Here is a 23,041-nt window from a genome sequence, read left to right as displayed (position 1 = left end):
ATTGGCACACATTACAAAGAATGAGAAGAAACAGTGTTGGCGGGGATTTGGAGAGAAAGAAACTCTTATCCACTGCTCATGGGAATGCCGTCTAGTTCAAACTTTATGGAAAGCAATATAGAGATTCCTCCAAAAACTGGAAATCAAGCTCCCATACAATCCAGCAATACCACTCCTAGGAATATACCCTAGGAACACAAAAATACAATACAAAAATCCCTTCCTTACACCTATATTAATTGCAGCACTATTTACCATAGCAAGACTTTGGAAATAACCAAGATACCCTTCAACAAATGAATGGCTAAAGAAACTGTGGTACATATACGCAATGGAATATTATGCAGCTGTCAGGAGAGATGAAGTCATGAAATTTTCCTATACATGGATGTACATGAAATCTATTATGCTGAGTGAAATAAGTCAGAGAGAGAGAAAGAAGCAGAATGGTCTCATTCATGTATGGGTTTTAAGAAAAATGAAAGACATTCTTGCAATAATAATTTTCAGACACAAAAGAGAGGAGGGCTGGAAGCTCCAGCTCTCCTCATGAAGCTCACCACAAACAAGGATGAGTTTAGTTAGAGAAATAACTACATTGTGAAGTATGCTAACAATGAGAATGTATGAGGGAAATAGAAAGCCTGTCTAGAATACAGGTGGGTGTAGGGTGGGAAGGAGGGAGATTTGGGACATTGGAGATGGGAATGTTGCATTGGTGATGAATGTGTTCTTTACATGACTGAAACCTAAGCACAATCATGTATGTAATCAAGGTGTTTTAATAAAATATATATTAAAAAAGAATTTGTCATTATTTGAATGAACAAATAGCATTTCTCAGTATTTCTCAAAGTAGATGTATATAATTATAAAAATAGGTAAAGTCTAATATAAGTATTTAAGCTGATTGAAATAATCCCCTTCTTTTCACACCAACCTCAGCTGGTCTTTATCATGTCCTAATGTAATCAGTTTTATTGTGCCAACAGTTTTATTATTGCTCTTTTTGTTTGTTTGTTTGTTTGTTTTGTTTTGTTTTTGGGTCACACCCGTTGCTCAGGGGTGACTCCTGGCTGTCTGCTCAGAAATAGCTCCTGGAGGCACGGGGACCATATGGGACACCGGGATTTGAACCAACTACCTTTGGTCCTGGATCGGCTGCTTGTAAGGCAAGCGCCACTGTGCTATCTCTCTGGGCCTGTTTGATTGCTCTTTTTTAAAAGAAAATTTGATCAAAACTCTGTTGGATGTCATTAAAAATAATTTTGAATAGCATTTCTTTGAGGAAACAATGGGCTCTTTATTTATTTTTATTTTTTATTTTATTATTTAAAGTATTTTTATTTAATTTCTTATTTTCATTTTATTTTATTTTAGGCCCTTAATTGTTTAGTTTTATACACAAAATATTTCAGCCTCACATTCTCTATGAAATCATTCGCTTCTCTCCATCACTGCCAATGTCTCACCTCATGATGACATCCTCCATATTCCCTGAACCTCTATAAAGGCTACATACTGAAGACTAGTTCTAAATTTCTATTGCCTCTGGCTACATGCTATTCTGTACAGTATCTAGTGTGTGTGTGTGTGTGTGTGTGTGTGTGTGTGTAAATTGTGCTTTTGTGTTTTTTTCAGGAATCAATTTTATTTTATTTTAAATAATATCTTTATTTAAGCACCATTATTAACAAACATGTTTGTAGTTGGATTTTAGTTATAAAAAAGGACACCCTCTTCACAGTGTAATTTCAGTGCAATTCTCACCACCATGCCCCCATTTTCCTCCACCACCACCACCCTCCAAACAGGCATTCTATTTCTTTCACTCAGTACCATTGTCATGATAGTTGTCAGTGTAGTTATTTTTCTAAATGAACACCCCATTCTTTGTGGTAAGCTTCAAACCTTGGGCAAGTCCTCCCAGTCCTCATCTCAATTGTCTCTGTGTATTATTACAATAATGTCTTTTATTTTTCTTAAATCCCATAGATGAGGGAAACTATTCTGTGTCTTTCTCTCTCCTTCTGACTTATTTTACTCTGAATAATAGTTTCCATGTCCATCCACGTGATGGAAAATTTCCTGACTTCATCTCTCCTGACAGCTGCATAGTATTCCATTGTGTATATGTACCACTCATCTATTGATAGACATCTGAGTTGTTTCCAGATCCTGGCTATTGTAAGTAGCGCTGCAATGAATATTGGTGTGCAGAAGGCATTTTTGTAGTTTGTTTTTTTGTTCCTAGAGTATATTCCTAGGAGTGGTGTGGCTGGATCATATGGGAGTTTAATTTCCAGTTTTTTGAGGAATCTCCATATTATTTTTCATTAAGGCTGGATTTGATAGCATTTCCACCAGCAGTGGATGAGTTCCTTTCTCCCCACATTCCCACCAGCACTGAATGTTCTTATACTTTATGATGTGTACCAGACTCTGTGGCGTGTACCTCATTGTTTTCTGATTTGCATATCCCTGATGATTAGTGATGTGGAGCATTTTTTCATGTGTCTTTTGGCCATTTGTAGTACTTCTTTAAGGAATTTTTTGTTCACTTCTCTCCATTTTTTGATGTTTTTTTTTCTTGCTAAGTTCTGTCAGTACCTTGTATATCTTAGATATTAGCCCCTTATCTGATGGGTATTGGGTGAATAGTTTCTACCATTCTGTGGGTGGCCTTTGTATTCTAATCACTATTTCCTTTGAAGTGCAGAAGCTTCTCAGCTTAATATAGTCCCATCTGTTTATCTCTGCTTGCACTTGTTTGGACAGTGCTATTTCCTCCTTGAAGATGTCTTTAGTCTTAATGTCATGGAGTGTTTCTCCTGCATGTTCGTTTATATACCTTATGACCCTGGGTATGATATCAAGGTCTTTAATGCATTTGGATTTGACCTTTGTAAATGGTGTTAGATAAAGGTCCGAGTTTGCTATTTTTGCATGTGGCTGACTAATTGTTCCAACACTACTTGTTGAAGAGGCTTTCCTTGCTCCATTTTGCATTTCTTGCTCCTTTATCAAAGATTAATTGATTGTATGTCTGAAAGACATTCTGTGAATACTCAAGATTATTCCACTGATATGAGGGTCTGTCTTTTTTCAATACCATGCTGTTTTAATGAGTATTGCTTTGTAGTACAATTTAAAGTTGGGAAAAGTGATGCCTCTCATCTTCTTTTTCTTTAGTACTGCTTTAGCTTTAGCGTTTATTGTTCCAAATGAATTTCAGAAGTGTTTGATCAACTTCTTTGAAGAATTTCATGGGTATTCTTAGAGGAATTGTATTAAATCTGTACAAAGCTTTGAGGAGTACTGTTTCTTTATAACCCACACATGAGAGATATCATTTTGTCTATTCCTAACTGATACTCTTCAGATCCAATCGTGTAGCATTATATTTTATGATTTCATTTTTTCTTAAAGCTGAAAATTATTCCATTGTTAATAGTAACATAATTGCTTTTATCTAGCCATCTGTTATTGAACATTGGTGTTGTATCCAAACTTGAGGTATTGAGAATAGTGTTGTAATGAACATAGATTTGAAAATATATTTTCTTCTTCTTTTTCTTTTTTTCCTTTTCTTCTAAGGGGAAGAGAGAGAGGAAAGGAGAGGGAGAGACATAGAGTAGAGGGATAGAGTAAGAGAAGAGAGGGAGCAGAAAGAGAGAGAGGAGAGGAAGAGAGAGAGAAGAAAAAGGAGAGAAAGCTAAAAATATCTTTTTCTTAATGGATTTTAGGACCCTTGGGGTTAATGTCCAGAGGTGGGATTGTTGACTAATAAAGAAAATCAATGATAAAAATTGATATTGGAAGTCTTCACTATAGCAATCAGGCAAAAAAGAGTTATAAGGGCATCAAGATTGGAAAAGAGGTCAAATTCTCATGATTTCCAGAGGATATGATACTATACCTATTAAAAATTCCTAGAAAAAGGTACCTGTAAATTATCAAGCTCAATTAAGTTAGTATAAAGACTGTAGAGTCCATTCATGCAGCTCTAGTTGTGGTTTTATAATGTCTTAGATTTAGGTCTAGTTTGATATTGATTTTAGGTCCAGTAAATCTAACCTTAGCAAAACAAAAAACAAAAAACTTTTCAGCAACCTATTCCAGAGTTAGTGCGCTAAAATAAAGTCATTCACTATTACTGTATTGTTCTTTTTTTATAACAGATTTAATTTTAACTAGGGAGGTTGTAATTATTTTCATAATTTACTCTTATATTGGACACTTTTATGTTCCATTTTTTATTATGCTTCATTTTTAAGTATTTTCTGCTTTTCTGTAGGGAGGTAGATTAATTGGTGGCTGGGAAGATAATCCCTTTAAGGGAGAATTACAGATTGTCCTTAGAGGAAATTATTCTACTCCTGAATGGCCTCTTCCAGAAGGACCCAATCAAGGGTCTAAAGTCTTAGGTAAGTATTTTAACTATCAGATTGGTCATATCCATTCTATAAGTTTGTGGTACTTTTGAGATTATTGATATCAAAAGACTTTACAGATCAATACTATAGTGAAGGGTTAAAAAAGTCACAAATAAAAAAAAAGTCACAAATATTTGTTTGGTTTTTTATTTGGGGCCCACACCTAGTAATACGCTGGGCTTACTCCTTGATCCTACTGAGATACCAGATGAGCCACTTGCAAGGCAAGCGTCTTAACCGATCAACTATCTCTCGAGCCCCAATTTTTGTTGTTGTTTTTGTTTTGAGCCGCACCCGGCAGTGCTCAGGGGTTACTCCTGGCTTTGCGCTCAGAAATCATTCCTGGCTCGAGGGATTATATGGGATGCCAGGGATAGAACCTGCATCCATACTGTGTCAGTTGTTTGCAAGGCAAACACCCTACCACTGTGTTAGCACTCTGCCCCCCACCCAATTTGTTTTACTTTAAATTATGTCACATTAAAAAATTAATATTTAACAATAAAACATTATTATCACAAAACTAATATTAACTTTGTAGATATGGTATTTCTTCGTGCTGGATTTTCTCATCATTTTTACTTTATGGAAGCAATAGTACTTTTCAGATTTTAATGTTGTTCCCCTAAAAGGTAACAGTCCTACATGTTTTTCCACTTACAATATCAATAAACCATAGTATCGTGGATCCTGATAACAACTATGCACTCAAATCTCTGCTGAACTTTATTTAACTTCCCAATTGTGTGTGAAACCTTGTGTCTTTCTCTTTGAGCCTGAAAAGCAAAGGGCCTTAGAGAGTTGAGTTAGACAACTTTTATTAATAGGACTGTATTTTGGTTTAAAAGGCCTCCATTTGCTCCATTGTGCAGTTCCTAAAAATCAATAAACTACGCTGCAAAGGAAAGACTGGAACAAAAAAGGCATCCCCATAATATGTGCTTATTTTTTTTTTTTATTTTCAATGTAACATTTTTAGCAGCACTGACCAATATTACAGGAGGATAAAAGAGTTCTAACGGCAAATATATTTTTGTTGCAAGGCTCGTTTCATGGGGGGAATCCTGAAGACAGGACTAATTTTGCCTTTGAGATATTGAAATGTAAACATCACCCTTAAGGGCATCTCCAAAGAAAAAGAGAGAATCCGTGGAAAGAGAGTACCTAAATGGCATCCCCTTCTTTCACTGTGCCTTGCCAGGAAGCCTTCCTGACTTTTTGTCTTTTCCCAAGGTTTTCTGCATTAGTTTAGTGATTCAGAGATGGACTCTACCTCCGTGTAGTGAGCTCCTCAGCTTTTTTAGCTGTCTCCTGTGTGTACTCATTCCTCTGAGGGATGAGTTTTTTCCCATACATTTTTTTTACATCAAATTGCCTTATGCTTTTGAGCTGTCTCCTGTGTGTACTCATTTTTCTGAGGGATGAGTTTTTCTATACATTCTTACATCAATTTACTTTATGTCTTATACCCAGCCTCTACAGAACTGAATATTCTGAAGAACTCAAGGGGTGCAGGATAATTTCTTTTGCACCCAACAATATAGGGAAAATACTAAGAGAAAATTCAAATCTGTATTAATCTAACCCTTTATGGGAAATCCAGCTTCAGTTAGCAACTGCTTATTTGTCTTTCTATATTTTTACCTATGCCTATAGTTATATGAATTATAATAATATGACTGTAATTATATATCACTGTAATGGTAATATTGTGCCTCTGGTAAAAATGGGGTTAATTTAAAATTTTAATATGCAATTTTTATCAGTTATTTTAAGGATATATCTTTCCAGATCAATATAAATCTCTTATTTTTGTAACACGCTACTCTATTAATTAATTGGAATCTATTTCACTATTCTATTACTGATTTGGACTAATTTGAATTCTCTGATGTTTCCAACGTTATTGTGAACATTCTACTAATGTATGCTTGATACTAATTTTAGTTTCTGTAAACCAGTGAGCTAAAGATGCATCAAAGAGTTCAAACCTTATTTGTCCTAATCATCTGATTTTTCTAGCTATGCCCATATAATCCATATTATTTCCATTCATTTAAGTTGATCAGATGCTTATTAATTATATAAAATAAGGGCCAGAGAACTCTTATGAGGGTTAAGGTACTTACTGTGCATGCAGTCAAGTTTAATTCAATCTCCAGCACCATTATGTTTCTCTGAGCACTCTAGGTATGATTCCTGAGCAACAGAGCAAAGAGTAAACCTTGAGCACAGTTGGGTTTGCGCGCGCGCACACACACACACACACACACACACACACACACCCTTAAATGTCAGTTAACTATTTTCTTTTATACTAGCACCTAACTTAGTATAACAGGTAAATAATACGTGTATCTTTCTCTCCTTCAGGGGTCTTTGGTGAGCTGGACCTTCATGGAATTCCACATGTAGTGTATAAAACTAAACTCTCAGAAATGGCAGAGTCAGGTTCCAAAATCCTCTCTCTGATGGATGCTGTGGATTGGCAGGTAGAGGAAATACTACTTGGTGTGAAGTGAATCAATGCAGTGGGTCAGTTTGCAAAGGTTCCTTATTGATTCTCATGGATGTGTAATTATTTTAGAAGTGAAATGATTGAACAGATGAGAAAGGTGTGTTTTACTCTTCATTTGTACTCTATAGAAATTAAATTATGGCAAGTTGGCCTGCTAGTACATATTTAAACTTTCTCTTTAGAACCCCCCCCCAAGAATATATAAAGAATTCTATACATCTTTCAGTTAAGAAACCAAAACAAACTTTCTTGGATGAAAAATATTTTCTTATTATATATAGTTTCTTACAAAATGGAGAATGGAATGACTTGGAATATATTTAGTTGCTATCACCTCTCATTTATAATTTTATATGTAATCATTTAGAAATAAAAGAAATCCTGAACTGAAATAAATGAGAGATTTGGTAAAATATTAAAAATGTATATCCCCATATCCCCCACATTAACACGCATACATAGGCCACATGTTTGACAAATAAAATTTTTTAATACTGAAGTTTGGGGAAATGGATAAATTTTTGTTTGCAAGCCTTCATATCTCTATAAGTTTCCTTCTTCTAAGAATCTTCTTAAGAGTCTCAGAAAAAAGTGTTTTAGTCTGAGTATATTGATACAAATCATTAAACTATAGGGATTGGCTTTTTTAATGTAGTCTAAAATAGATACATAAAAGGATTTATTAGGTAATATTATCTTATAGCACACACTTGTTTATGATCATTGAGGTGTGAGTACTTCTAAATGAGTAATTAAATTATTTCACTATCCCTAATCTTTGTCCAATAAATTCTATCAATATTATCAATATCTATCAATACTATTCAACTAAGTGCCATACATTATTCCAGACATTGATGATTTGTGTAAAATTGCCTGATTTGTGTAAAGTAGCAAGTTCCAAATGTGTGGAAGTTGCGCTGGCATTGGAGGCAGGCCCTACATGAACCAATCAATAGATGCTCATTTGAGATTGCCATCTGATGGTGAAGGAAATATAAAGATGCAGATGACTGGGGACTGCCATGGTTGCTCTAGCAGATATCATTAGGTTGGGTGTCTAGAGGAAACCTCAGTCAGGTTATGACAGAATTCAAGACAACATTCCCCCCCAATTTTACAAATTAGCATATTGAATAGTTTCTCATCTAAAAATTTGTAAGCAGCATGTATGGAAGGACCTTCTTAATTGCCTTTATGGTGGGCCATAAAACCTTCAGTTCAAAGTGCCCTTCTCCCCAGAGAGCAGAGATGAATTCTCATTTATGGCAAACCCAAAGAATCAGAAGGGACAGTCTTGCTGAAGCTGCAGATGATTGCAGTCAGCCTGTAGGCTCCTACTTTCTACTGCATGGAACCCAAGAAAACAGTCGACATTCTATGTTACATTTTCCTTTCCTCCTAAAGTCTTCTGAGTTACAGGAAATCCCTGCAGGAAACATATGTGCCTGTGCCTTGTTCATTGGTCTTTTGTCAAAAATGCCCCAGTGTAGAGCTTAAAAACTGACATTTTTGCCTCCCCTCCAAGTACATTGAAGCAAAGACATTGACAACAAGAAGGAGCTGAAACCTCAGAATGAGTTGAACAATTGTTCTTATTATTAAACCATTTTCTCCTTCTTTTCTACCTTTCATGAATATAAATGATAGCTATTGGGGGATTTTTTTTCAGACCTTAAGAATAACAACCAACCAGATTTTAACTCTACTTTTCAAAAGAAATTTTTGTGGTGGAGCCACACCTAGTAATGCTCAGGGCTTACCCCTGACTATTTGCTCAGGATCACACTTAGTTGGGCTGATGGAACAATTTAGGGTGCTGGGGATACAACCTGCATGAGCTGTTTGCATGGCAAATGCCTACTTGGTTTTTCTTATGTACCCCCAAATATTTTTTTTTATTTTTGGGCCACACCTTATGATGGTCAGATATTACTCCTGGCTAAGCACTCAGAAATCGCTCCTGGGTCCTGGGGGACCATATGCGACGCCGGGGATGGAACCGAGGTTCATCCTGGGTGAGTCTTGTGCAAGGCTAACACCCTACTGCTGCTCTATTGCTCCGGCCCCCTGAAATCAATTTTTAATAAAACTAAAAATATCAGTAAGAGGGGCTGAAGCGGTGGTACAGCGGTAGGGCATTTGCCTTGCACACGGCTGACCCAGGAGGGACCACAGTTCAATACTCTGGCATCCCATCTGGTCCCCAAGTCAAGAACGATTTCTGAGCGCATAGCCAGGAGTAACCTCTGAGCATCACTGGGTGTGGCCCCAAACCAAAATAAATAAGTAAACCCAGGAATGTCAATAATGAATTTTTTGTGGTCCAATGCGAGCATCGGACCCTGACCCACAAATGCAAGGCAAGAGCTCTTTTGCACATGGTCTACAACTTGGCTGATCTTTCCAGGAAATGTGATTTTGCTTGAACTGTCTGTGCTCTAGGGCACCCAGAAATGCTCACTGAGGTACTTAGAGATGGGACCAAACTCAGGGCTTCAAACATAGTAAGAAAGTGCTCTATAATTTAAGCTGACTCTCACATGATATTTAAATTTGTTTTTAATTAAACCAGTAAATAGGAGCTGAAGAGATAACTCAGTGGGTTGAGCACATGTTTTGTGTGCAAGCATCCATGGCAGTTTTATCATTGGCACCACATAGTACACTGATTACGAACTGGCGTGACCCTCTAGTACAGACTGGGAATAGGCTCTGAAAACCACTTGAGTGAATTCCACATACAAAACAATTAAGTAAGGGACAGAGAGCTAGAACTGGGGTTAAGGCACTTGCTTTGCTTGCAGCTGACTCAAATGTAAGCTTATTGCCCCTCCCCCAAGCATTGTGAAGAGTGGTCCCTGGGCACAGAGCAAGAAGTAAGCCCTAAACACAGCCAGATGTAGCCCCCAAATAAGTCAACAAATACATACTGAATTTGAAGGGGACAGAGAGTTAGTACAAGTGTAATGGGGCATTTCTTGCATAGGGTTAACCCAACTTCAGTCCATGGAACCATATGGTCCACTGGAATTACCTGGAACAATTCTGGAAGTTTTGAAAACTGCCATGGTGGTCCAGGAAATCCCAAGCAATAAAGGGCTGAAGTAGCCTTCATCCATAGATCCTCATGTCAGGTTACCAATCTGGTTCCCCAGAAATCCTTGGGCTTGACCATTGGATCTTCTGAGCACTGCTTGGGAACATACTTCCAACTTCCCCAGTAAAAGTGGCAAATTGAAAATTGGAAGTTTTTCTTTTTTATAATAAATACAAGTGTTGTTAATAAGATACATGAAAATTATTTGAAATATAAACTATTTTTAAAGTTATTTTTTAATTTGTCACTTGAATTTTTTTCAAGGAAGGAGATGAGATTGTGATAACAACCACAAGCTATGATTTCCACCAGACAGAAACGAGAAGTATTGTCAAAATTCTGCATGACCACAAAATTCTCATTCTCAATGAAACTCTTTCCTATACTCACCTTGGTAAGTGATTTTTTTCATTAATCAACAGGATATGTTACATAACTGTCCTGAAATAGTCATATATTAATGTTTTCTTTTATAATTATTTTTAATTTTTAAGTCATACTAATATTTAAGAATTAAGATTTGGCTGAGTAATTATTAGTAATTATTTACTAATAATCAGCTGCCTATGTTTATTCATTCAACATTTCAGTAAAGGTCACTATACTCTTTCTCCTGTACAAAAATTTTTGTCACTTTCTTTTTTAAAATATTCTTTTATTTAGGGGTCACACCCGTTGGTGCTCAAGGGTTACTCCTGGCTCTGTGCTCAGAAGTTGCTCCTGGCAGGCTCAGGGGACCATATGGGATGCTGGGATTCAAACCAGGGTCCGTTCTGTGTTGGCCACATGTATTATTGCTGTGCAATTGCTCTGGCCCTTCTAATTGATTCTTATGTACCACAGTTTTAAAGTCTTTGGTCCAAGTGAATATTTTGTCTGAATTCATTGCTTATTAATAATTTCTTTAGATGTACTTGAAGCTACCTTCAAGTACCAGATACAACCAAATGGGGTAAGTGTGTTTGACAGTCATCAGAAGATAAAAATATCTGTGTATTGCTGATTCTCTACATGACTTTAGGAAAATTATTTTGCTTTTCTATCTCATTTCTTCATCTACTACAATTGTATTAATTATCTTTAAGCACTATGGTTACAAACATGTTTGTAGTTGGGTTTCAGTCATAAAAATACACCTTCCTTCACCAGTGCAACATTCCCACCACTAATGCCCTCCATCTCCCCACCCTCTTCCTGTCTCTGGGACAGGCATTCTATTTCTCTCACTACCATTGTCATGATAGTTGTTGGTGTAGTTCAGTGGTCGCAAGCCGCAGCTCGCGAGCCACATGCGGCTCTTTACACTTTTGTTTTGTTTTGTTTTGGGGCCATACCCGGCTATGCTCAGGGGTTACTCCTGGCTATCTGCTCAGAAATAGCTCCTGGCAGGCACGGGGGACCATATGGGACAACGGGATTCGAACCAACCACCTTAGGTCCTGCATTGGCTGCTTGCAAGGCAAACTAATGTGGCTCTTCTGTGTGCCAGGGGGCCGCTCCAGGAGTCAGGACTCTGCTCCTAGCCTCTGTCAGTGCGCGCCCTGTGTGTAGCCCCGGCAGCCGCCTCCACACAGCTCTGATCAAAACCACGACCAATGTTCACATTAGTGTTTGTGACTTTGTCAGTCATTGTCAGGATGTAATTTTCTCTACATTGTAAGGCAAATTTTACGGAATGTAACGTCATCAATAAATAATATCGTTCTAAAGTTTTTGTTTTATTAATTGTATTATTTGTATCCTCCCGACCTATGTGGATACTTGCATGCAGAATAATCTCCATAAAATCTTATGGAAACTAAAAACAGTGTACCATCCTATGTATTTTCGGTTTTAAAAATGTGGCTCTCAAAATAAATTTCAATCGTGGTTTTGGCGATATTTGGCTCAGTTTTTTAAAACAAAGGTTGCCCACCACTGGTGTAGTTATTTTTCTAATCGCACTCACCACTCTGTGATAAGCTTCATATCGTGGGCTGGTCCTTTCAAACCTCATCTCTATTGTCTCTGTGTATTATTACCACACTGTCTTTTATTTTTCTTAAATGCCACAGATGAATGAGACTATTCTGTGCTATCTTTCTCTCCCTCTGACTTATTTCACTCAGCATAATAATTTCCAGGTGTAGGAAAATGTCATGACTTATTTTGCCTAACAGCTGAATCATCTACTACAATTATAAGTTTCTCAAATTGCTTTGGAATAATGTTTTCCATGTATAATTCAAGCAAATTGTGAGACAAAAATGTATAGTTTGCCATCACTGTATGGTTCAGCATATAAATCTAATCCTGTTTTTTGGGCAACATATATTCATTTATTTGGGGGAGGGGTGCATTTTAAAAAGTTCTGTGTTCTGTGAACTGCTAAGAAACTAATCTAGACAGGATTTTCTGAACGTTGGCATTAATTGAGCTGCTTCTTATTACAGCTGAAAGACACCAAGTTCCTGAAGCAGGTCAGAGCTATACTTTAGCAGCTGATGTGGGGCTGCTGAGTAGAAACATCAAAATACTTGGTGAAGATTATCCAGGTTGGTTCAAGGAATCTTTTGGTGCACATGTCCTGGTCAGCTCATTCACTCAAAATATGATGACATTTAAAGGTTGGTATAAATTTAGTTTGTTTTTCTAAATGAAATCTAGAATGATCTCCATAATGTCTAGCAGTTCTCAAATAGTTCTCTCTTTTTTGTGTGAGATTGCATGATAAATGAGGTTTTGAGAAAGATTTGTTACACAGACTTCCAAAATTTCCCCCAAACAAATCACTGCTGGGGCTGGAGCAGTGGCGCAGTGGTAGGGCATTTGCCTTGCATGCAGCTGACCTAGGACCGCTGGTATCCCATATAGTTCCCCAATCCAGGAGCAATTTCTAAGTGCATAGCTGGGAGTAACCCCTGAGCGTCACCAGGTGTGGTCCAAAAACAAAAAAGAACAACAACAAAAAATCACTGTTGTTATTCAATTTACTTTATAGAGAATAGTCATCAAATTAACTGAAATCATTTTTAAAACCAGCACAACAAATGCCATTTTTATTTTAAGGAAAATTTAAAATAGACATTAAAAATGAAGAAAATGAGGTAATAAATCCCACTCTATCAGCCATTTCCCAGTTAATAACATTGGCCTCTCTTGTTTCATCGTTTTGGCCACCCACTCACTGAATCCCTGTATTATATTGAAATAACTGCAACATTGGGGGGGGGGGTTGGGTCACACCTGGCTGCTTTTAGGAGTTACTCCTGGCTCTGTGCTCAGAAGTCGATCCTGGCAGGTTCGGGGGACCATATGGAATGCCAAGATTCGAACCAGGGTTCCTCCTGTGTTGGCCACATGCAAGGCAAACTAGGCAAATGCCTTACCACTGTGCTGTCACTCCAGCCTCAACTGCAACGTATTTTACCTAAAAATATTTCTGTTTACAATAAAAAGGAGAATAAAAATATTTCCGTATGTAATCCTGAAAGATTTTGTTAAAAATTTCATCGCCATATTAACATCAACTGTTAATTCTTTATCATTCTTCTTATTCCTCCAGGTCAGTCATGAATGGACTCATTCCTTCCCTTCTCTTCTCATTTCTTTTTCCTTTCATCCCTGTCCAGTCTCCCTTCCATCATCCCTTCCTTTCTCTAGCATGATATGTGTTCTACTAAGTATCCAAATAAGATCTATGTTCCAACTGGTGTGAATCTTAAATTTCTTTAATTCATATCTCTTTTCTTTTTATTCATTTTTAAAAATACTAGGGTTGTTGTTTTTTTTTACAATAGTGTTTTCAGTAACCTAGGATTTAGTGATTACTTTCATGGAATTCAATTTTTCCTATTCCCCTGTACTTTCTCTGAACAGATCATTTAAAACTTGAAACTTAGGCTGGTCCGAGGGTAGTGGTTTATCAGAACTTATTAACGGTAGTATCACAAAAGTTGGTATATAACCCCCCCCCACTGCTCAATTTGATTGGCTTTAAAAAAAAAAACTAGAAACTTGATCAAAAAATGTCCTAGATTTATTTTTTAAGCAAAAGTTCTTCATGTTGAGGCCACAAAGAACACAGGGATAAGGTATTTGCCTTGTCTGTGGCTAACTCCAGTTTGATCCTCCCACATATGTCCCCCCAAATTCCCATTAGTGATCCCTGAGTGAAGACTGAGAAATAATTCTTGAGCACAGCCAGATGTGACCCCAAAACCAAAAAATAAAATAATAGATAAAAAAGAAAGGGGGAGGGAGAGAAGTAAAGGAAGGAAGAAAAGAAGGGAGGGAAGGAAGGAGGAAGGAAGGAAGGAAGGAAGGAAGGAAGGAAGGAAGGAAGGAAGGAAGGAAGGAAGGAAGGAAGGAAAGAAGAGAAGGAAAAGAAAGAAGGAAAGGAAGGAAGTAAAGAAGAAAGGAAGGAAGGAAAGAAGGAAAGAAAGGAAGGAAAGAAGAAAGGAAGGAAGGAAGGAAAGAAGGAAGGAAGGGAGGGAGGAAGAAAGGAAAGAAGGGAGGGAGGAAGGAAAGAAAGGTAGGAAGGAACGATATAAAGAAGGAAGGAACAAACAAAGGAAGAAAGAAGGAAGGTAAAGGGGAGAGAAGGAACATAGAAAGGAAGGAAAGACGGAAGGTATGAAGGTATCAAGGAAGAAAAGATGGAAAGAAAGAGAAGGAAGGAAGGAAGGAAAAAAGAAGGGAAAGAAAGAACAAAGGAAGGAAGAGAGGGAGGAAAGAAGGAACAAAATAAGGAGGAAGAGAAAGAGAAAAGAAAGGAAGGGAAAGTGGGAGAGAAGGAAAGCGGGAATATGTTGGGAAAGGTTCCTTGGTTTCAAGACATGATTTTTAGTTCTAACACAAAATAACTTTCCTCCATGTATTTTATTAAATGTCAGTTTTAGAAAAAGAATTGTCCTCTGTTTTATATGAGCATGAATCTCTGTGCCTTGATTTTCTTATTAAGAAGTCATAATCTAGAATAGAAAGATAATAAAAGTTCCTAGCTCTTTTAATGTTTCATGAGAACTAAACCTTGTATTTTCTGTTATCACAGAATAGTTTCTTATGGATGATTATTGCTCTTATTACTAATTATAAATTTGTTTCTTGTCAGCGCAGTGGTACTTATGACAAACCAGTGCATATTCTGGAAGAAATTATGTAAATATAATGCTCTTAAAAGCTCTTTAGAGAATCAGAGTTGAAATAACAAGTAAATTATATATTGTGCCTTAGGTTATAGATTCTTATCATTGACATCACTCCAAGTGGGGTGATAAATAACCATTGTGTATAGTGTAAAAGACCCCTAAACATTAACGGAAATATAGCATATCCATGGTATCAGACTTTCATGGGGAAATTAGACTTTTATGAAAAAAATGTCAAAAACTCTTGTAAAGAGCAGTAAAAATTAAGTTCAAGGGGCCATATTAATAGCACAGCAAGTAGAGTATTTGCCTTACACGTTGCCAACCCAGATTTGATCCCTGGCATCCTATGTGGTCTCCCAAGCATTGCCAGGAGTGATATCTGAGCACAGAGTCAGGAGTAATTCCTGTACACTGTCAACTATGACATAAAAACAAAACAAATACGTTCACAAATATTGCCTTACCTGGAATTAATGAACAAAGACATCAATTTAAATTCCTGGCAAAAGCTGAAAACAAAATTCTACTTTGAAAATAATATGACTGTTGTAGTTTGTTTGTTTGTTTTTTAGAAACTTTCATTGTTTAAAAAAAATGGTGTTTGACTGTTCCCATCATCCCCCACAGGAAATGCAAGAATAAGTAATGTGGAATTTTATCACAGTGGGCAAGAAGCTTTTAGGGATAGTAAAGATCCAAGATATGCAGTAACATTTCTTAACCTAGGAAAGGTTTGTATTTTATTTTTTCGTCTATTCAGAATAATTAATTTTAACCTTATTAATATCCATACCATAGAATTTCTAAGATGATTTCTTTTATTGTTTGTTTATTTGGGGACCACACTCTGCAATGCTCAGGGGTTATTTCTGGTTCTGCACTCAAAATTACGCCTGGCAGTGTTTGGGGACTTTTGGGATGCTGGGTATTAAGTAGATCAGCTGCATGTAAGGCAAATGCCCTACACACTATACTATTGCTCTGGCATCTCTAAAACTATTTCTAATAAAAAAAATCATTGGTCAGGGGTCAGAGCGGTGGCACAGCAGTAGAACACCAGGGAAGACCGTGGTTCGATTACCCCCCCCCATGTCCCATATGGTCGCCTAAGCCAGGAGCGATTTTTGAGTGCATAATCAGGAGTAACCCCTGAGCATCACCAGATGTGGCCCAAAACAAAACAAAACAAAAAAAATGAATCATTAGTCAGTGAAAAAATGATTGTAGTAGGAAGGACATTTGCCCTGCATGCAGCAGGCCCAGGTTTGATCCCTGCATCCCATATGGTATCCCCTGAAAACCCCCTATAGTGATTCTGGAGTGAAGACCCACAAGTAACCCCCAACACCCCCCAAAAAACAAACTCATTAGACATATTTCCTTTAGTTTTGTAGACTCATCAAAACATTTGATTCCATTTGATTGTTTTATTATGGCCAGTAAAAATATTATAGATGAGACTACTTCTAAATTATTTCTATTAATTACTATGTTTAATTATTTATATTAATTACTATGTCTCAACTGAAAAGTTCTCTAGATATTCATGCCACTGTTAAGATCATCGTTATTATCGGAACATTTTTCATTTTTAACAGTGGTGTGGACAAAATATTCTGAGTAGACTGATGATTTTGGAAAAAAATAAGAGCATAATAATTATGAAAATTAAAAATATCATCATTTTGTTTTAAAGTTTTAACCTATTTATAAATTCCTACAAATGTCTGAATTGTAATTCCTTGCCTGGAATATTATTTTCTAGTAATTAAAAAATCTGGAATAGAGAATGTGCCTTAAGTGTCAGAGTCCATGCCTCGCATGAAGAAATCTTGAGTTAGATTCCCAGTATCACATTGGCTCCTGTGCACTACTGGGTATAAAGAATTTGTCCCTGAGTACCAGTGGGAATGGTACACACATAAATAACAATACCCCTGCTATTAGTATAGTAAAATATTATGAAAAATAATTTTCAGTACCTAAATATTTTAAAGATAATTATTGAAATTAAAATGCATAGAAAATTGCCTGAAATTGAAATTTTTTGACTTACATTTTAAGGAAAACATATCCTTTTTACTTCAATCATTAACTTTAAGATATATGGAAATCTTCTAGGATTAAAACATTACTGGGAAATAATCTCCTTTAATGAAGAGCGTTTATCTTATTGGTCAAGGCTTTTTTCCTGAAAATAATTTTTCTTTAACTATATTTTATCTTTTTGTTTAAATATTCACTGACTTCTAATCCAATTTTTATAGAATGATGAGCATGGTTCATCTTATATACGAGGCTGTGCTTTTCACCATGGCTTTTCTCCAGCAATTGGCGTGTTTGGGACAGATGAAGTCGACATAGATGATAATATTATTTACTTTACAGTGGGAGAAGGTAATGCAATGCTATTTTGGCCCATTAATTGCTCTCTTTGAACAATTCTGTAAACTCTAGACACACTATTCATGTGATATTTCTGTGAGAATGAAATTTGTTTTTATCTATGATAACATGGTAATTACTAAATGGCATATTAGCCATTCAGTATGGGTAATGTTGACTGGTATAATTTAGGAATGGACTTTGAGTTTTATATACAGACTATTCAGCCATCAGAAAAAATGAAGTCATGAAATTTTCCTATACATGGATGGACATGGAAACTGTTATGCTGAGTGAAATAAATCAGAGGGAGAGAGATAGACACAGAATAGTCTCACTCATCTATGGAATTTAAGAAAAATAAAAGGCATTATTGTAATAATACAGACAATAGAGATGAAGGCTGGAAAGATCAGTCCACCATATAAAGCTTACCACAAAGAGTGGGAAGAGTCGTACACCAACAACTATCATGACAATGATAGTGAGTAAGAGAAATAGAATGCCTGTCTTGAATACAGGCAGGAGGTGGGGGAGGAGGGAGTTGGGGGCATTGGTGGTGGGAAGGTTTCACTGGTGTTCTTTTTATATGACTGAAATCCAACTACAAACATGTTTGTAATCGTGGTGCTTAAATAAAAATATTATAAATAAATAAATAAATGAAAAACAATTGTTTGTGTACCTGCTTGTGAAAATGGCAAGGCTGAGTCTAAAATGTGTTTAGCTGAATAGTAGTTTCTTTATATTTAGTACTCATGTATGGTGATGGCTACCATATATGATAGTACAGCTCTAGAATTATTGGCCACACCATGATTTTATATGAGTTATCTAATCATCAAGGTTAAGTCTTTATGACTCTGAAAGTACTCCTCTTATTTCAATTTGAACATCTGAAGCGTGGCAGGGATGGTGAATGGTAAACTGGGAGGAGAGACTTGAAGGGGTACCCTAAGGTAACTCGGTCTCTTGGATGGGGTTGTGTGAAGTTGGAATGTTGTACCCAGGAAAACCTAACCACTAGTTAAAATAGTAAGTACTAGTGGCTAAAATAAAACTTTAAATGCTACCAAACATAAAAAAATTAAGATTATTCATAAATAAAGGCCATTATTTTATTTTGAAATACTCACTTTTCGGTGGTTAGCTTTCCATAAATATCAATGGTGTGCTTAACACGAGCATATTTAATGTGCATAATATTTATGTTGTCATTTACTTAAAACTAAATTGGAGCCTGTGACGCTATATATTTGACTCTAGAAGATTCTAATTTGAGCAGCTTATGCCAAAGTTAATTTCTCTGTGAAAGATTTCAGAGGGTTCTCTTAAACATCTAGGAGTCCGGGGCCAGAGCGGTGGTGCAAAGTGGTAAGGCATCTGCCTTGCCAGCTCTAGCCTAGGACGGGCTGCATTCAATCCCCTGGCATCCCATATAATCCCTCCAGCCAGGAGGGATTTCTGAGCGCATTGCCAGGAGTAAACCCTGAGCGTCACCAGGTGTGGCTCAAAAAACAAAACAAAACAAAAATCTAGGAATCCAGTTATCAGACTTTTACTAGAAAATGAGTTTCATGTCAGGAATGGAAAACATTTTCCATAATATTAATTATGAATTTGTATGTATCGGAAATTTTTTTTTTGCAGGCATAAGAATATGGGGTGATGCCAACAGAGTTCGAGGAAATTTGGTTGCACTTTCTGTTTGGCCGGGAACCTATCAGAACAGGAAAGATCAAAGTTCAACTCTCTGGCATGCAGCAATTGAGGTAATAGGAACAAATACAGAATTATAATTGATTGAATTTTGATTTAAAATTTCTCATTTTTGTTGCATATTTAAACATTTATGGACAACAATATCTTCTTTAAATGTTATTAAATGGATAAAATGGGTTAGTATAAAGAATGAATTAATATTCTTGAGAGATATTGTAAGTTCTGGTAGCCCTTGAAGTATTTCTTTATGTTTATATACATTGGTCCAAAGGATTCTTTCATTTTCTTGCTTCTCAAACATTATTTATTGCCTTTAAGTTTAGAGCAGGGTCTGTCGCTGCTAGTTAACTACAGGGACTTCACACATTTTACTAACTTTAAATTAATCTTCTTCCTCATGTAGAAACTTAGAATAAAATGAAATAACTTCCGTTGAAAGAGTATAAGAAGGAATGAATTTTGTTTTTGCAATTATTAAAAATTATCTTTAAAAACTCTAAACTTTAGTATATATGTATGAAGCAATTGTTTCACTTGAATTTATAAAATTCAAAACAAAATCAAATCTTAATTTCAAATGTTTAAGTTACCTATTTATTTTGAAACAAAAGATGTGTATTCTACTTTTAAGTATTTCATTTAACTTATCTTTAAAAATAGTGTGTTTTATGTCCTTTAGTTAGAGGTTTCTGATTGTTTTGCTGATACCAGAAACAAGAGAGAAGGCTTAGTGCTAGAGAGACAGCATAGCAGGTAGGGTGTTTGTCTTGAACGCAGCTCACCTGGTTTCAATCTCTGGCAGCCTATAGGGCCCTCCAAGCCTGTCAGGAATAATTTCTGACCGTAGAGTCAAGAGTGACCCTGGCTTTATCAGTTGTGGCCCAAAACTACCAGTTGTGGCCCAAATACCCAGAGAGGGAGAGAGAAAAGAAAGAAGCTTTTATGTTCTCTTATTTCATTCCTTATCTGTGGATTTAGTTCATTGATAACAATTGTGCACTGATGAAGAGTATTGTACACTGTATGACTGAAAGCCAACCATGACAAACTTTGTATCTGTGGGGCCGGAGAGATAGTACAGCGGCGTTTGCCTTGCAAGCAGCTGATCCAGGACCTAAGATGGTTGGTTCGAATCCTGGTCCCATATGGTCCCCCTGTGCCTGCCAGGAGCTATTTCTGAGCAGACAGCCAGGAGTAAGCTCTGAGCACTGAAGGGTGTGGCCCAAAAACAAAAACAAACAAACAAACAAACAAAACTTTGTATCTGTGGGGAAAAAAACCCAACTGTATAATTAACCAGTGTGTAAGCACAATATTTTAATCAAGTAATTTTAAAAAAAGATGCAAAACACACAAAAAATAGTTTAGCAATAACCTAAACATTTAGATTAAACATGTTTATGGTCTACTGAAAGCAACTCATTTGTCTTTGTCTAAGTATATCAAACTGAAAACAATCCAAAAAGAATGACAAAAATCCTTATAATTTGCTATCTGTTGGAATTTTACAAATTATAACTAAATTTTTAATTTTAATTTAATTTAATTAATTAATTGATATAAATTGATATGTCTTATAAATATTGAACCAGTAGATTTCGTGACTGAGGTACAAAATAATCTTTTAATCTTTTTTTTTTTAATATAATTTTTATTTTGATCATAGTGGCTTACATATTGTTGACAATAATATTTTAGGCACATATTTACATAAAATCAGGGGGGATTCCCATCCCCAAATTGTCCTCCCTACACCCCCGTTTCTGTCTTACCTCCCATTTCCTCTTCCCTCACCCCCAGGGCGGCTAGAATATGTGGTCCCCTCTGTCTCTAACCAACTACTTAGTAGTCTTGCATCAGTTTGGTCTTGATGCCTCCCTTATTTCCCCCTCTAAGTAGGGGCAGGGGTAGCTAGTTCAAGTTGCGTGGTTTTGCCTGAAAAAGAGAAAATAAATAAACCGGGGTAAGAGTTTAATACCCCGAAAATGGGCAGAATCCTTCTAGAGGTTCTCATCATCGATTTGGGAAATGAAGGAGAAAAAGAAGTTGAAACACTCCACCAGTACCAAAAGAAGTGTCAAATATCCAGTGAGGACTCCAGCTATAACGATAAGCACCTCAAAAAAACAGATAAAAAACAAACCAAAACAAACTAAAAACAAACACAAACAAACAAACAACACGCCGTGGTCTTGAAATAAGAAACATGGCATAGCACATAACGAAAGAAAAGAAAGGAAGAGAAAGAAAAGAAAAAAAAAGAATAATTGGGGCCAACAATTTCAATAATCACATCCAAACTGAGGAATCGACCAAAATAGCTAGGTAAATAAAAATAATAATAACAATAATAAATGAAGGTAAGATATATATATATACATAACCAAGGTTTTGTGTTTTTTGTATTTTTTTTTCCCTCCTGCCCTGGCACAGTAAATATTGGGGTCATTCGAAAAGGAATTCACTTGCCCTATAAGATATGGGGTTTCTCCGTCCTTGGAGTATACTGTCATGGAATCAGCTCTAGTCTTTGCTCAGGATCATTACTCTCCAGGTTGTGGTTTTTTTTTTTTTTTTTTGGTGTGTGGAGGTACAAAATAATCTTTTAATCTTTTTTTTTTTTTTTTTTTTTTTGGTTTTTCACCACACCCGGAGATGCTCAGGGGTTACTCCTAGCTATGCGCTCAGAAATCGCTCCTGGCTTGGGGGAACATATGAGATGCCAGGGGGTCGAACCGCAATCCGTCCTAGGCAAGGCAGATGGCCCTAAAATAATCTTTTTCTTGGGGGTGGGGGGTTGGGTCACACCCAGCAGCGCTCAGGAGTTACTCCTGGCTCTATGCTCAGGAAATCACTCTTGGCAGGCTCAGGGGACCATATGGGATGCCGGGATTCGAACCACTGACCTTCTCTCCGGCTCCTAAAATAATCTTTTTAATACTGTTTTCTAGTGGGGCCAGAGCAATAGCACAACGGTAGGGTATTTGCCTTGCGCTCGGATGGACCCGAGTTGAATTTCTGGCATCCCATCTGGTACCCAAGCCTGCCAGGAGCGATTTCTAAGCACAGAGCGCACCCTGGTGTGGCTCCAAAACAAAAACAAACACAAAACCTGTTTTCTAGTGATATCTAGAGTATAGAATGTACTGATGGTTTACTCTGAGAAGTTTCAGTAGCTCCAATACTTCATATGAAATACAAATTTGAATGGGTGAATAAACGATTAGCTTTTTTCCTCCTGAAAAGTATATCATAATTAGTTATCCTATGTATGTTGTATCCTAATTGTATCATAATTAGTATCCTATGTATGTTTCATATGTGCCTTTATGAATATATGAGACACTTGTTTTTATCTTGTCTTTATCTAGATAAATCGAGGTACAAATACAGTCTTACAAAATAACATAGTAGCTGGTTTTGGAAGGGTTGGTTATCGCATCGATGGTGAACCGTGCTCAAGTAAGTCCTTTGGTATATATCACTAGAAAAAATTAGAAAATTATATTTCAAAATGTATTAGAAGTACATGTGGTATTTTTTTCACTCCAGTTGTTATATCCTTCTCTCCTTGGCAGGACATTCTGCCTTCCCAGGAGAACTCAACGTATTACTTTATATCAAGATATTGATAGGTTTATGAAAGAAAATAAATATTCTCTTGAAAATAAATATTCTTTGTGTTTATTATGAACACATTATGTTGATTTTGTAGTCTTGGAATCCACAACAAGTTCCACAATAGTTT

At 36.5% G+C, this 23,041-nt stretch overlaps 1 protein-coding gene across 1 annotated transcript in view; it reads left to right on the top strand.

Annotated features, from left to right (window-relative positions):
* Positions 1–23,041, top strand: part of PKHD1L1 (PKHD1 like 1) — a 187,918-nt gene that overhangs the window by 137,282 nt on the left and 27,595 nt on the right. Inside the window, exons 56-63 of the mRNA XM_049772942.1 lie at positions 4,298–4,427; positions 6,810–6,928; positions 10,319–10,448; positions 12,487–12,660; positions 15,814–15,917; positions 17,454–17,583; positions 19,222–19,343; positions 22,665–22,755. Coding sequence (XP_049628899.1) covers positions 4,298–4,427; positions 6,810–6,928; positions 10,319–10,448; positions 12,487–12,660; positions 15,814–15,917; positions 17,454–17,583; positions 19,222–19,343; positions 22,665–22,755 — 1,000 coding nt within the window. The remainder of the gene's footprint in view (positions 1–4,297; positions 4,428–6,809; positions 6,929–10,318; positions 10,449–12,486; positions 12,661–15,813; positions 15,918–17,453; positions 17,584–19,221; positions 19,344–22,664; positions 22,756–23,041) is intronic.

The sequence above is a fragment of the Suncus etruscus genome, chromosome 5 (genome assembly GCF_024139225.1).
Source record: "Suncus etruscus isolate mSunEtr1 chromosome 5, mSunEtr1.pri.cur, whole genome shotgun sequence".
Classification (NCBI taxonomy): Eukaryota; Metazoa; Chordata; class Mammalia; order Eulipotyphla; family Soricidae; genus Suncus; species Suncus etruscus.
This window is presented reverse-complemented; position numbering and strand designations above follow the sequence as displayed.